Genomic DNA, 14,371 nt, shown 5'->3' with positions numbered 1-14,371 from the left:
AATTTCCAAACAACTTATTAGGTAATATTAGTTTATTTAAATTCATTACATAAATATGCTTATGAAGTATTCTTTCTAACTTCACGTAATACGTATTAGTTTATTTAAACTTTAATTTAATATAATGAATTAACCTTTATTTAAATAATACTTTATACAATATTTTTTAAATTCTAAACTTATAGGTATTTAATAGATTTAATGAAATAATTATTTAATATTATTAAAATACTTTATACAAGAATGACTATTACTATTTTAATAATTATTTAGTATTAATAAAATAATTAGATGTGAATGACTATTACTATTTCGTTGGACGATAACACTAAGAAATTAAGTATGTATATGCATGTAGTCATTTTTATGACTAAGAATTTTAATAGTTATTTTATAGTACAACTAATAAAATAATTTGATGTGAATGACTATTATTATTTCGTTAGATGATAACAATTAAAAATGAAGTGTATGCACATAGTAGTCGTTTTTATAATTTAGAATTTTAATAATTATTTAATACTCTCTTTAAAAAATAATTATTTAATAGAGTACTAATAAAATAATTTGATGCGATGACTAACTATTCCGTTGGACGATAACACGAAGAAATTATGTATGTGCATGTCGTCATTTTTAAGACATAGAATATTAATAATTATTTAATAATTGAGTATATTTTGATAAAAGAGTTTAATTTGATGAGTTGGCTTTTGATATGAATTTGATTGATTACTTAGATTAAAGATATAATAAATGAATTGTCTTTCCTTTTATAATTTAAAATAAGGGTATATTAGTCCATATAATAATTTGATTTATGGCAAAGTGACATAGGGGTATTATGGCTTGGAGACATTATGTCTCTAAATCATCACTCAAAGAAATATTGATGTATAAAGACCAGCAAATTGCTGACCGTCTTTTTCAAATTTTTATTTTTTTTTTGCCACGTGGCAGCTTATTATTATTCATCCACGTGTACAAATGATTGGCTAGGAATAGTGGTATGATATTATTTTAAAGGGTGGTTGCACCCTAGCATGCACCTAACACCTAATATATCAAACAATTTAAAATAAATCACAATTTGTATTATGTTGAATTTTCTTAATAAAAATCTAGTGATATATTGGTTATTTATCTTACGAGTATTCATATGATATTATATAGTTATATTATCTCTTAGAATTTTTAGAACGTTTAAGTCAAAACAAGTCCACGTCCACAAAATAATGAACACATAAAATAAACAAAAATAGAATTATGGATCCTAACTTCGGCCACAACATGATATGTTTGATAATCTACAATATATCATGTGTAGAAGACCTCTATCAGTTAGTTAGAACAAGCTGAGACTGACTAATAATAAAGATACAAAAAAAATGTTTAATTTTGGAGATGAATAATGTTGATGGAATCATGCATTAGAATCTGCAGCAGCTCCAGCTGGTTTTGCATTGAGCAGTGGCTGCAAAGCCTTGACCACGATCGTCATATTTGGTCGGAAATCGGCCTCGTATTGCACACACAGTGCCGCCACTGCTGCCATCTGCATCCACCATAAAAACCACATCATCCTCTTTTCTACATTAAAATGCATAACTTCATTCATTAGACTTGTTGAAATATACCTTGGCCATGGCCTTAGGAGGATAATCCTCTTGCAGCTTTGGATCTATGCATTGTTTCACTTTATCTTCACTCAATCTTGGAGTTGCCTGCATCCACAAGATTGCCATTTTTAATTTACCAAACTCTTTTAGCATACATATTTTGATGATACATTTAATTATAATATGAAAATGTAGATGTACTTACCCATGTGACTAAACTTTGTTGCCCTTTTGGCATAGTGTGGTCCACCGGCTTCCTCCCCGTCAAGAGCTCTAAAAGCACTACTCCAAAGCTATAAACATCGCTCTTCTGAGTTATCTGCCCCGTCATCGCATACCTAATACATCCCATCCATAGTGTGATCACAAACCAAGTTAATTAATTCAGAAGTAATTGCATCTAAATATATGAACTTTCAATTGTTACGATCGGTTGTCAATTGTTCTATGAAACTAACGGGGCAACGCTACTTTACCGGTAAAATGGCCTGAACTGTGTGTTTTTATCATGTTTTGTCTTATCGATCTTCCCTACCAAACAGAATGTACTAAACAACACAAGTAAAATCGGGGGAAAGTTTTGAACTCACTCGGGAGCATGGTAACCGAAGGTCCCAAGAACCCGAGTGGAGTGCAGGCGAGCTGCGGTGTCGGAGCATTGATTGGTCAAGCTATAATCAGCAACCTTGGCAAGAAAATCATCAAACAAAAGCACATTGCTAGATCTAATATCACGATGCACGACCGATGGCTGGCATTTCTCGTGCAAAAACTCAAGGCCCTTGGCCGCGCCGTGGGCAATCTTAACTCTCTGATTCCACGTCAGCAGCGGCCCGGGCTCGGCCCCCTGCACCCCTTTCCGACCGTGCAAAACGTCATGTAATGAGCCCATCGCCGCATATTCATACACCAAAATATGGTTGTTTCCTTCTAAGCAATATCCGAGCAATGACAAGAAGTGCTCGTTTTTAAGCCTGGACACCGTGGATAGCTGGTCCGGGAAGTCGGTGTCGGGATCGGAGGAGCTCGTGTCGAGCTTCTTGATGGCGGCGGGCTGGCCGTCGCTTAAAGTGGCATAGTATACTCGGCCGTAGGATCCCTCGCCGAGGAAGGATTTTGGGCCAAAATTGTCGGTTAGTCGGTTTAGGTCGTTCAACGACAACGCCGGAAGCTCGATTGGCAACGACTTTTTTGGCGCTCCGCCTCTTCCGCCACCCCGAGGGTCTCCTCGATCGCCTACACCTTCATTTATTTAGCACAAACTTCACTTTTTTTTAGCGAATTACGCGCTGATGTGATAATCGGTTTGAAACACGTGGTCAAAACAACGTCTAATTAAGGTCAAAATGTTTTGTAAAAGTGTTTTAAATCGGTTTCTGCATCAACACGTAATTCGCTGGGAAATGGAAGGATGAAATGATTACGAGAATCATAAACTTCATGATTTATTTTTCAGATCGAGAATAGCTAGGACAGACTAAAATTTCTTCATTGTGATTTCTTTAGTAGTAATAGATTAATATAACCATCTTTTACCTATTACTTTTTGGATTGTTCTACGAAAATGTATTCCAACATTTTTATAAGAATCAATTACTTTCTTCACTAAAACAACCATATTTAATGTCCGTGGACAAAAATACAACAATTGCCAATTAAGAAATATTCTGCAAAGAAATGAAATTGAAGTATTTTGATGAGATGAAAGATATGAATTACCTCCTCCGGTGGTGGCGGGCTTAAGCGGGGTAGTGTATTGGCTGGGTGGAGGCCCGGCGGCTTCTTCCTCACCACCTCCACAGCACAACATTTCTCACCCTTTTAAATCTACCAATTACTACAAATTTACTCAATATCTGCACACAATTCCTGAAGAAGAAGAAAAGCATCTTGCAATCAAAATTGGAAAAATTAATATGATGAAAACAAAGAAATGAATGAATAACCTGATAAAGAGACAGAAAGATGGGAATTAACCAAATCGCCAAGATACCTTTCTGTCTAAATTTTCGTATGCAGTTTGAGGCAAATTCAAAAAGGCACAGTTTGTTGTGTGTTTTCGCGGGAATGTCGCATGCCACGGTTTGAGCCACACACTATTTCGCCAGAATAATCACATAAATACTTACTACTTATTGATTGCCATAAAATGTGAATAAATTAGAGATGCCTAAAATATTAAAATTGTCATAAATGGATAAGCTGATGATGGCACACTATGTCCGGCATGATAGTAGCTTTATTTAACCATTTCTTATACTCAAATAGGTATATATAGGTTAAATATAATATATATCATTCTACACATAAGTCATAATGTATTTGGTACATTTGAAACTCGTACCATAAAATAAAACAATGGTTTATGTAAGATACTTTTTGATATTTTTCACTTACTCTCTATTCCTTAGAATGGCTTCAACTTTCAATATTTTTATAGTCATATTATACAAAATCTCGTGACGGAAATTTTATTCATCTTCTTGGAGTCAAAGGAGGAATATTTGTGGTACTTTCATGAGTTACAAAATAAGTCATTTTTAAATAATTTGCAACGTAGACAAGATTATTAAGTTTATAAAGATCCTAAATTCAATTTACTATAACTTGTCCTCCTCGATAGTAAAGATCTTCTTTAATCATCTAGACTCGATATTTATTATTTAAAATAAAATATTTTCAATAATCAAACAAAAAATAAACGTCGCCTGAGAGATTCGAACTCTCGCGGGGAAACCCCATGTACTTAGCAGGCACACGCCTTAACCACTCGGCCAAAGAGACGGTGCTTAGTTTCCCTTTCTATTAAATTAATATTGAATTTTAGACAATGAAGGTACGTACGTGATGTAACATGATTTATTTCATATTTCGATCTGAGCAATCATCGATTGGTTTTTTTAAACCCAAACAAGTCAACTTTTGATTTTTTATAAGTGGATGAAGAATAGCAGAGATTTTTAGGAGTGCATTGTTGGGCTTGAATAACAAAATTGCTTCAATTTTCGGCCTCGTAATCTGGGTGTGCAATCGGCCCATCACCGCTGGTAGAGGTAAAAAAATTTCGATTAGATTTTTATTAAAATTAAAATACTCTTTAAACTAAATAGATATTACGAAGTGTCAAAGTAATTTAAATCTCATTCTCAAAATCGATAATAATACATTATTTATTTAGCCACACACCTTCATATATCTTTATGAATTTTGTACATGAGAGATAACGCGGTATAGAAAGATGTTATGATTTTGTTGCATGGCTAAAAAAACTCTGTATCTCTCGATGGGAGAAAGAGCAATGATGGAGATATCGGAATTCACATACATCGTCATCGGGTCTAGCTAGTGGATTACTTCAAAGAAATTAATATGCTCATCGAATAGAAAATTTAATTCTATCTCCTGAAAGAATATTTTTAAGCGGTGAGATAAGGGATAAAAATAAAGGTTTTGACCACATTAAAGTTGTTCTCAAATACATAAATCAAGTCCACGATGGTTTTGCAAGTCCATTCAAATATCATCATGTTGCAATTGCGAAGAAAAAAAAATACTACCAAGTATGGTCAATCTCATAATAGTACAAAAATTCCTCCAACGATATTATATTATTGAATATGAACGTCTTGCAATATTTTTAAAATTTTAACAAAAATTATGGCATAGCCCATGGAGGTTATTTCTGCGATAATGGAACGAAGAGGGTCGAAGCTTTTTAGCTTGTTTATGTTTTCAATTTTTTAGAATCATTTTTCGTTTTTTATTTTTATTTTTTATTTCTTTTCCTCTTCCCTATATCTGTCTTTTTCGATTTTTTATTATTTAAATTCCCTTTGTATTGTATTTGAATATATTTTTATAGTAAAAGAAAGTCAGGAAATTTAAATTGGGCATTTATTTATGGGTTTTTGGCTTTTTAAACCAAAACCTTTTCCCGAATTCCGGGTTTTCCCATGAACTATGAGATTTGTTTTTAAAACCACGAACTTTCATTTCGTTAGGATTTTCCCCTGGCGGGTCAACGACAAAACCCGAGTTGTCTACATATCAATTTTAATCCTATTTGTCACTAAATTGATTACTTGGATACTATTTGGCACAATAATACATACACTCACAATTATTACATAACAAATGACAACTTTTGAATAAACAAAACACAACTTTAACATTTTGAATTATGCTATTCGGGTCGGAAATGTGTTATTTGGGTCGGGTTGGGAAAATCCTAACGAAATAAAAGTTCGTGGTTTTAAAAACAAATCTCATAGTTCATGGGAAAAACCGGAATTCGGGGAAAGGTTTTGGTTTAAAAAGCCAAAAACCCTTTGTTTATTGATGTATCAAATTAAACTCATGATTTTTAGAAACTCAATGCCTAAATGCATTCTCTACTACTTACAATTTACATGTGACGATCCACTAAATTTTCAATCTTTGTTGCTTTTTTCATTAAAATATATTTGCATCTCAATCCTTTTTATGAACCTAAGTGCCGTCGGCAAATGCTTCATATTTACACAATTTGTCGCAACAAAATTAGAAACATAAATGAACATGGTGAAGTCTACATTAATGCACGAATTTTCCTTGTTATGTAATTTCAACATCGTGAATCTTCAAACATTTTAATAATGTTAAAATTTTCATTTTGTTGCAAAATTATTAACAGTTGGTCCCTAGATAGTTGACACATCGATAAAATGATATTTAAAAGATGATGATTTCGTTTAAGACCGAAATTAGATAATTTTTTATTCAAGTTTAAGAATAAATATATTATTAATGGATCAATGTCAAACTAAGGCTTACAATAGGTCACATATCACTTCTTCTTTCTTATTTTCTCCAACACATAATGGCGATAATTATAAGAAAAAGACGAATAAATAATAAATTTGGTTTTTGTTTATACCTATCGAACTTTTTCTCTTTTGCTAGCTTTTGTTATTCGTCTTTTCCAAACAATCAGTTTATAGGACAAATGTACAATTTCCTTCGCTTTGAAATCTCCTACAAAATATTTAGGCCATGTTTGATTGGTGGGAAATTAAAGTTGACAAGGAAAATGATTCTTGGGAAAATGAATTCCAGGAATATGATTCCTAGTAACTTTACTTTCCTGTGTTTGGAAAATATCAAGATTTTAAATTTATATTTAATTTAAACACCAAACTAAAATTATATTTTTTATTTTTTATTTATATAAAAAAATAATATTGTAAAATTTTAAATAAATTATTAATTACAATAATAATAATTATATAGGAGTAATTATATTTATTATTACGATGGATAGTTTAAATATGGATTATCCATCGTAATATATAATAATATAATTATAATTATAGTTACATGGAGTATTATAATACTCATTTATTATAATAATAAATATAATAATTATTATATTATAATTATAATATTTATGAATATTATAATTGAATAAATTTTATAAATTAAAATTGCACTATGACTTTATTGATTAATTATTAATTTATAAAATATACTGATTGTTATTATTTATTATAAGATTTATATTGTATAATTATATTTAAATTATTTAATAAATTATTATTACTATTATGAATTATTATAAAATATAAATATAATTATGATAATTTTAATTATAGTATTTATTATAGTGAAATTAAGTATGATTTATAATTTTAAATTATTTTTTAAACATTGTAATTGTTATTATTATTATTATTATTATTACTATTATTTATCTTTATTATATTATTATTATTATTGTTATTATTATTATTATTATTATTATTAGAACTATACTATATTGCTTAAATATATAAGAATCCTAAAACTGGGAAAAAGAATACCTAAGAAAAGTTAGGATTCAAAATCCTGGAAAGTTGTACTAACTTTCCTTTTTCCCAAATTCTGATTCTTTCCCAGTTTAATTAAAAACTGAAACAAACGCAGGAATTTAAAATTTAAGGAATCAGATTACTTTCCCAGACAGAATAATCCTGACAACCAAACATAGCCTTAATGTCTTTCTTCCAAAAATAAAAGAAGACTTATGTTGAAATTGTTAAATCTCTAAATGCCACGCATTGATATTTATTTTCTAAAAAATAATTTCAATGGGATTGGGACCTCTCAATAAATGTGAGGCTGTATAACTAATTAAATCAACAACGAAAGGCACATGGCACCAAATTAATAAAACCTATCGTTTTACTATGATTTTTGTTATATTTGAAAAACCAGATTACAACGAAATTAAATTATTTTCGCATCTATTTCGTTATAGTAGTAATTAATATTAATGGCTGGTATTCTTTGTCGAATACTTTTTGCTGGCCTTTTACTGTGTCGGCAACATTTTTTTTAATTGATGATCGTTCTCTACGTATTTATACACTAATTATATTTATTTAAAAATAACTTTGAGATTAAATCATTAAAAGTTTTATTACTCATTAGTCTAGAGTTTAAACATATTCATTAATACATGCTTTATACTTTGAAAATATTTTACTCAAACATAAATATGCGACAAACTCCACAAGGAATTCTGAATGCCGTCTTTTTAATTATTTAATTTCAAATATTATGTATACATCGTCAACATATATGTATTATACAAGAAATAGTATAGTGGTATAAGAGTGCAGTAAAAGTATGTTTATAGTTGCATCTGTAGCATATACATAAATTAAAGCTAATTTACGGTGCGCTTTTTTTTAATCACTCTACCTTTTCCAGTGAATTACCTTATAATTAATGCTACCACTTAATTATGACTGGTATTAAATTATTTATCAATTCATTCGTGATAATCCGTATCAAATATAAGGATGACAAACCGTGCAGGTTGAATCTTAATTCTGGATCAATCTAATAATGATGCAATCCAAATTAGACCTATTAAGAAAATTCTCAAATCCGATCACAAATCCAACGTGCTATTTTCAAACTTGAACCTGAGAACTACCCAAATCAGATGTATACAATTAAAATCTGATGTATATTATTAAACCTGATATTACAAGATTAAACCTGATTTATAAAATAAAAAATTGATATATACATTCGAATTTGAAAAATAAAAACATTTGAACAGTACGAGTTTTAATGCACAATTGATAAAATAAGAGAAAAGAATTGGTAAGTAAGAGAGATGAAGAGAAAAATGAGTGATGTAAGAAAGAAGAAGAGAAAAAGTAATTAAAGTATTATTAGTAGATACGAGGTCTACTTCTGAATATAGAAAGTTTATATTTTTAAGAAATGGACTAAAATAAAAATTGTTTTTTTTAAGAGGGATAGTAATATTTTACTAAATAACCTTGTAACGGTTAATTGCAGTAATTACTTTATTTTGTGCATATCCTAAATTTATTTTTGTCAATCATGAAAAATCGAAGATTTTAACATATCACCTGACAAAATTGTGTAAAAATGAGAAAAATAATTATTTTCTCACAGAGATTTCATTTGCCTATCATGCCCGTGACGAACTGAATACTGATTTGCACACATTGCAGAATACATACTCGATTATATCATATGATACACCTCTATATATACACACAGTACTGCACAACACAACCATGAAATTCATTCCACCTTTTCACTTTAAAGTCTCAACACACATCTTTGGTGTGAAACACTTGGCACTCTCCCTCTCTCTATTACACAAAACTCAAAAGTAACTACTTCCTCCACGCTACTAACAAACTTTCAACACTCCACTTATTCTCTCTCCTCTCTCGAAACGGTTTCTCCTTCGTACAATGGCGGATATAGCGAAGTACGCGCCCCTCAACGCCGGAACTCTCCTCTCTCTCTTCAAAACCACTAAAACCCTCTCCTTCGCATACGCCCTCATTTTCATCTCCATAGCCTTCACCATCTTCCTCCTCTTCACCCCCTCCTCCTTCCCTGACGCCATCGCCCTCACCAACTCCTCCTCTCCAATCTCTTCCCACGATTCTCACACTTCGCATTTCTCCTCAATCGTCTTCTATTACTTCCCCAACTCTTCATCCAATTCCACTGCCAATGCAGAGATTTCTCATCAACCAATCGCTAATCAGACTCAATTGAAGCGTGATCGAAATCACACTCTAATCGGAGGTGAATCTCTGAAGAGGAATCAGAGCACAGTTGTGAATTCGGCTTCTCTGGTGAAGAATGTTACTCGATCACAAGTTATTTATTCGAAGCTGCTCGATCAACTCTCGGAGTGTGATCTGTTTGATGGAAATTGGGTGAGAGATGAGTCTTATCCACTGTATAAGCCTGGTTCCTGCTCCTTGATTGATGAACAGTTCAACTGTTTCCTCAATGGCAGGCCTGATAATGCCTACCTTAAGCATAGATGGAAGCCTAAAGCCTGCAACTTGCCCAGGTTTGTGTGCATTCATAATTGCATTTTCATCTTAATTAGTCAATCAGATTGATAATTTATGCAACTTTTGTGTGTTAAGTTGGTATTGTAATCTGATTTCTAGCACTCAATTTCATTTGCATTATGTTAAATGCCGGAAATATTGATAGAGGTGGAAATTGTTCAGGTTGAATGGAAGCCATATGTTGGAAATGCTGAGAGGGAAACGCCTGGTTTTTGTTGGTGATTCTCTAAATAGGAATATGTGGGAATCACTCATTTGTATTCTGAAAAGCTCTGTCAAAGATAAAAAAAAGGTGTATGAAGTTTCAGGGAGGCAACATTTTCGAAGCGAAGCTTCTTATTCGTTTCAATTTGAAGTAAGTGAAATCCCCTTTTCAACTAAATCATGCTTTGAGTTTATATACTAACTTGGTTATTCAATGGTTGAAGGCATACAACTGCACGGTGGAGTTCTTCGCGGCTCCTTTCTTGGTTCGAGAATGGGAATTCACTGAAAGGAATGGGACGAAGAAGGAAACGCTTCGACTCGATCTGGTCAGCAGCTTTGCTGATAAGTACAAAGATGCAGATGTGCTCTTGTTCAACACTGGTCACTGGTGGACTCATGACAAGACCTCAAAAGGGTATATATATAAAAAAAAAGAATCGGCGTTGAGTTTGTGTCATTGAGATTTTGTTTGTGAAGAACAATGTTGCATTTTTCAGGCAGGACTACTATCAAGAAGGTAGTCATGTGTATAGTGAGTTGAATGTACTTGAGGCTTTTCGCAGAGCTATAACGACGTGGGGCAGATGGGTCGATGCCAATGTCGATCCAAGAAAGTCCCTCGTATTCTTCAGAGGCTACTCAGCCTCTCATTTCAGGTAAAATCCCTTCACAGTCTCGAAATTAGACTGAATTTGATCATGATGAAAACATGATATGATAAGAAATGAACATAATTTTTCAGTGGAGGGCAGTGGAATTCAGGGGGAGCATGTGACAATGAAACAGAGCCAATCAAGAATGATTCTTATCTCACACCGTATCCGGACAAGATGAGTGTTCTTGAGAGCGTTTTTGGAGGGATGAAAACGCCGGTTGGTTACATGAACGTTACGAAATTGACAGATTATCGAAAGGATGGGCACCCGTCGATATATAGGAAGCTGCAGTACACGGAGGAGGAGAGACGGTCGCCTCTGACCTTCCAGGATTGCAGCCATTGGTGCCTCCCGGGAGTGCCCGATGCCTGGAACGAGATCCTGTATGCGGAGCTGCTGGTGAAGCTGAACAAGAAGCAGCAATCACACAAGAGAGCAGCATAGGTATAGACTTGATTTCACACGTGATCCTTTATTTTAAGTAGTGTTTCATTGTGTATTCTATATATGTGTAATGTTAGTGGTGATGCTACACAAACAACTGTTGTGCATTAGAGCTTTTATTGTTTTTACTTGAAAATTATAGGTAAATACGTTAAAGATCCAAGATATACTGTGTACATGAATAATGATAAGTATAGAGAGAGAGAGGGAAATTTAGTTATGTGATGCAGGAGTTTTGTGTAGCAACACATGGCTGGATAAATGTGTGAATCTTAATGATGTTGTTTGTGTGGGGATCAAAATTTTTCTAAAGAGGGCATCAACCTTAAACATAAAATAATCCATCTCTACATTTATAACTCTGTTGGATTAAGATGTGGTGAACCTCTTAACCGAAACAAGATTTATTTCATTATAATTACTTTTGACTCTATTTTATTCGATTTCGATTATTTATTTAAATAGTGCAGCTTGTTAAAGATGACACCTTTTCATGCTTTACGTGTTTATGAATAAAATTATTAAGTAATTGATGAGGTTATATATACTCAAATTAGAACCGAAGGAGTCATTTTTAGATTCAGTTCAACTTGAGAAATGCTCTTCTATGTTTGCAAGATAAGTAAAGATATGTTTAGTCAGAATAACCGTACTTTCAAGTGAACTAAGCACCTTATTTAACGTAATAGAATTTGATTCTATTTAATGAGTCTGTTTGAACAACGAGGATGGAAGAGTTAGAATCAGACTTCTTACTCTACTTTGAGTATATAGTGAGCATATCCTGACATAAATATTATAAAATCACTTGATTGAAAACTTGATATTTTCATCAAAATTTTAAATGGGTTTTTGGCTTTTTAAATCAAAATCTTTCCCCGAATTCCGGTTTTTCCATGAACTATGAGATTTGTTTTTAAAACCACGAACTTTCATTTCGTTAGGATTTTCCCAACCCGACATGAATAGCACATTTCCGACCCAAATAGCATAATTCAAATGTTAAAGTTGTGTTTTGTTTATTCAAAAGTTGTCATTTGTTATGTAATAATTGTGATTGTATGTATTATTGTGCCAAATAGGATTCAAGCAATCAATTTTGTCAAATAGGATTAAAATTGACATGTAGACAACCCGGGTTTCGTCGTTGACCCGCTGGGGGAAAATCCTAACGAAATGAAAGTTCTTGGTTTTAAAAACAAATCTCATAGTTCATGGGAAAAAAACCGGAATTCAGGGAAAGGTTTTGGTTTAAAAAGCCAAAAACCCATTTTAAAATGTATTGAAAAAAAAACATATACACACGAGAAATGACGATGGGCATGGCATGCGTGAATACTGAAAAATGATAGTGATCTTAACGATGGTAATCGAGAGAGGCGAGATTCTTAATAGTAAGGCATAGGTAGAAGACTTTTTTTTTTTTATTTCTTTAATATATTTTTCATTTATAGGTGTGAATATTTCTTATCTATGGAAACACAATTATTTTGTAATCAATCTATTCTAGGACAATATGTAATTGTACCAATCCTAGTCAATCAATTTATTCTTCACAATTATTCTCCAATCTTCTCTCCTTTTATTATGCTTTGACACACCCCTCAAGTTGAGCAACTGTATCTCCGATGCTTAACTTGCCCAATATCTCTTTGAAGGCCTTTGGGTGAACTGGTTTGGTCAATATGTCTGCAAGTTGGTCTTTAGAACGGACAAATGGGAATTCAATAATGTCTCCTTCTAGTTTTTCTTTGATGAAGTGCCGATCAACTTCCATGTGCTTCGTCCTGTCATGTTGTACTGGATTTTCTGAGATACTAATGGCCGCCTTGTTGTCACAGAACAGTTGACTCTTCCGAGTAGGTGGGAAGCCAATTTCTGTGAGCAATCTCCTTAGCCATAGGATTTTCATGAGTCCACTTTTCATTTCTCGAAACTCGGCCTCGGCACTAGATAGAACTACAACATTCTGTTTATTACTTCTCCAAGTAACCAAGTTTCCCCCGATGAAGATAGAGTATCCTCCTGTGGATTTTCTATCTACTGGATTGCTTGCCCGGTCAGCATCAGTGTATCCTTCAATCTCTAAGTCATCTCTCTTAGCTAGAAACACTCCATAGCCTACTGTCTCTTTCAGATATCGCACGATCCTTAATGCAGCCTCCATGTGATTGGCTTGAGGTCGGTGCATAAACTGACTCACAATGCCAACAACGTACGAGATATCTGGTCTGGTATGTGAGAGATAGATGAGTTTTCCGACAAGTCGTTGATATCTTTCCCTATCTGCAAAATCGGCCCCTTCTTCCATCTTTAAGCCATGGTTGGGAATCATTGGAGTGTCTGCGGGTTTGCATTCGAGAAGACCCGTTTCTGCCAGCAGGTCTAGGACGTACTTTTTCTGTCTAAGGAATATTCCGTGTCTAAATCTCAACACTTCTATCCCCAAGAAATATTTCAGTGCTCCTAGATCTTTCATCTCGAATTCTCTAAATAAGTTTTCCTTCAGACTCTGGATTTCTTCTACATCATCTCTAGTAATGATCATGTCATCAACATAAATAATCAAACATGTTACCTTGTCACCTCTCCTTTTTGTTAAGAGTGTGTGGTCGGACTGGCTTTGCTTGAATCCATGTTTGAACATTGCTTGGTAGAACCTTCTGAACCAGATCCGTGGAGATTGCTTCAAACCATACAAAGTTTTTCGTAGTCGGCAGACTTCTCCTCCTCTAAATTCTTCAGAGAATCCTGGTGGAACTTCCATATACACCTCCTTGTTTTGCTCTAACTCTCCATGGAGGAAGGCATTAGTAACATCGAACTGATGTAGGGGCCAGTCTTTGCATACTGCCACAGACAGTAGGGCTCGCACTGTATCCATTTTCGCAACTGGAGAAAAAGTTTCTTCATAATCTACTTCGTATACCTGGGTGTATCCTTTTGCCACAAGTCTCGCCTTGTATCTCTCGATTGAACCATCTGCTCTTCTTTTTATGGTGAATATCCATCGACATCCAACTGGCTTCTTCTCTTTAGGCAATGTGCATTTCTCTCATGTGCC

At 33.3% G+C, this 14,371-nt stretch overlaps 2 protein-coding genes and 1 non-coding gene across 3 annotated transcripts; 1 reads left to right on the top strand and 2 right to left on the bottom strand.

Annotated features, from left to right (window-relative positions):
- Positions 1-1,244: 1,244 nt before the first annotated feature.
- On the bottom strand, positions 1,245-3,623 carry LOC125190851 (protein CYTOSOLIC ABA RECEPTOR KINASE 4-like). The gene is made up of 6 exons (XM_048088259.2): positions 3,566-3,623; positions 3,339-3,488; positions 2,210-2,855; positions 1,825-1,957; positions 1,638-1,724; positions 1,245-1,555 (listed from the first exon to the last, which is right to left on the bottom strand). Exons 2-6 carry the CDS (start codon positions 3,427-3,429, stop codon positions 1,424-1,426), a joined length of 1,089 nt encoding a protein of 362 aa, XP_047944216.1. The 5' UTR covers positions 3,430-3,488; positions 3,566-3,623; the 3' UTR covers positions 1,245-1,423.
- A 698-nt stretch (positions 3,624-4,321) lies between these two features.
- TRNAS-GCU (transfer RNA serine (anticodon GCU)) lies at positions 4,322-4,403 on the bottom strand. The gene has a single exon. It is a non-coding gene; the product is annotated as a tRNA-Ser (tRNA).
- Positions 4,404-9,196: 4,793 nt separating this feature from the next.
- Positions 9,197-11,470, top strand: LOC125188910 (protein trichome birefringence-like). Its single transcript, XM_048086009.2, has 5 exons — positions 9,197-9,996; positions 10,163-10,355; positions 10,429-10,622; positions 10,705-10,863; positions 10,950-11,470. The coding sequence occupies exons 1-5, from the start codon at positions 9,380-9,382 to the stop codon at positions 11,305-11,307; spliced, it is 1,521 nt and encodes a 506-aa protein (XP_047941966.1). The 5' UTR covers positions 9,197-9,379; the 3' UTR covers positions 11,308-11,470.
- Positions 11,471-14,371: the final 2,901 nt, after the last annotated feature.

The sequence above is a fragment of the Salvia hispanica genome, chromosome 5 (genome assembly GCF_029641045.1).
Source record: "Salvia hispanica isolate PSC_SH4W2 chromosome 5, Shi_PSC_v1, whole genome shotgun sequence".
Taxonomy (NCBI): domain Eukaryota; kingdom Viridiplantae; phylum Streptophyta; class Magnoliopsida; order Lamiales; family Lamiaceae; genus Salvia; species Salvia hispanica.
The sequence above is the reverse complement of the archived record's forward strand: the minus strand, read 5'-3'. Positions and strand labels throughout refer to the sequence as shown.

Bases quoted from the DNA above. Each gene is read 5' to 3' on its own strand.
- LOC125190851 (XM_048088259.2), bottom strand. From the start codon at position 3,429: ATGTTGTGCTGTGGAGGTGGTGAGGAAGAAGCCGCCGGGCCTCCACCC. The intron at 2,856-3,338 runs GTAATTCATATC...ATGAAGGTGTAG, and splicing joins GCCCGCCACCACCGGAGGAG to GCGATCGAGGAGACCCTCGG. The intron at 1,958-2,209 runs GTGAGTTCAAAA...GGGATGTATTAG, and splicing joins TTCGGTTACCATGCTCCCGA to GTATGCGATGACGGGGCAGA.
- LOC125188910 (XM_048086009.2), top strand. From the start codon at position 9,380: ATGGCGGATATAGCGAAGTACGCGCCCCTCAACGCCGGAACTCTCCTC. The intron at 10,623-10,704 runs GTATATATATAA...TGCATTTTTCAG, and splicing joins CATGACAAGACCTCAAAAGG to GCAGGACTACTATCAAGAAG. The intron at 10,864-10,949 runs GTAAAATCCCTT...ATAATTTTTCAG, and splicing joins TACTCAGCCTCTCATTTCAG to TGGAGGGCAGTGGAATTCAG.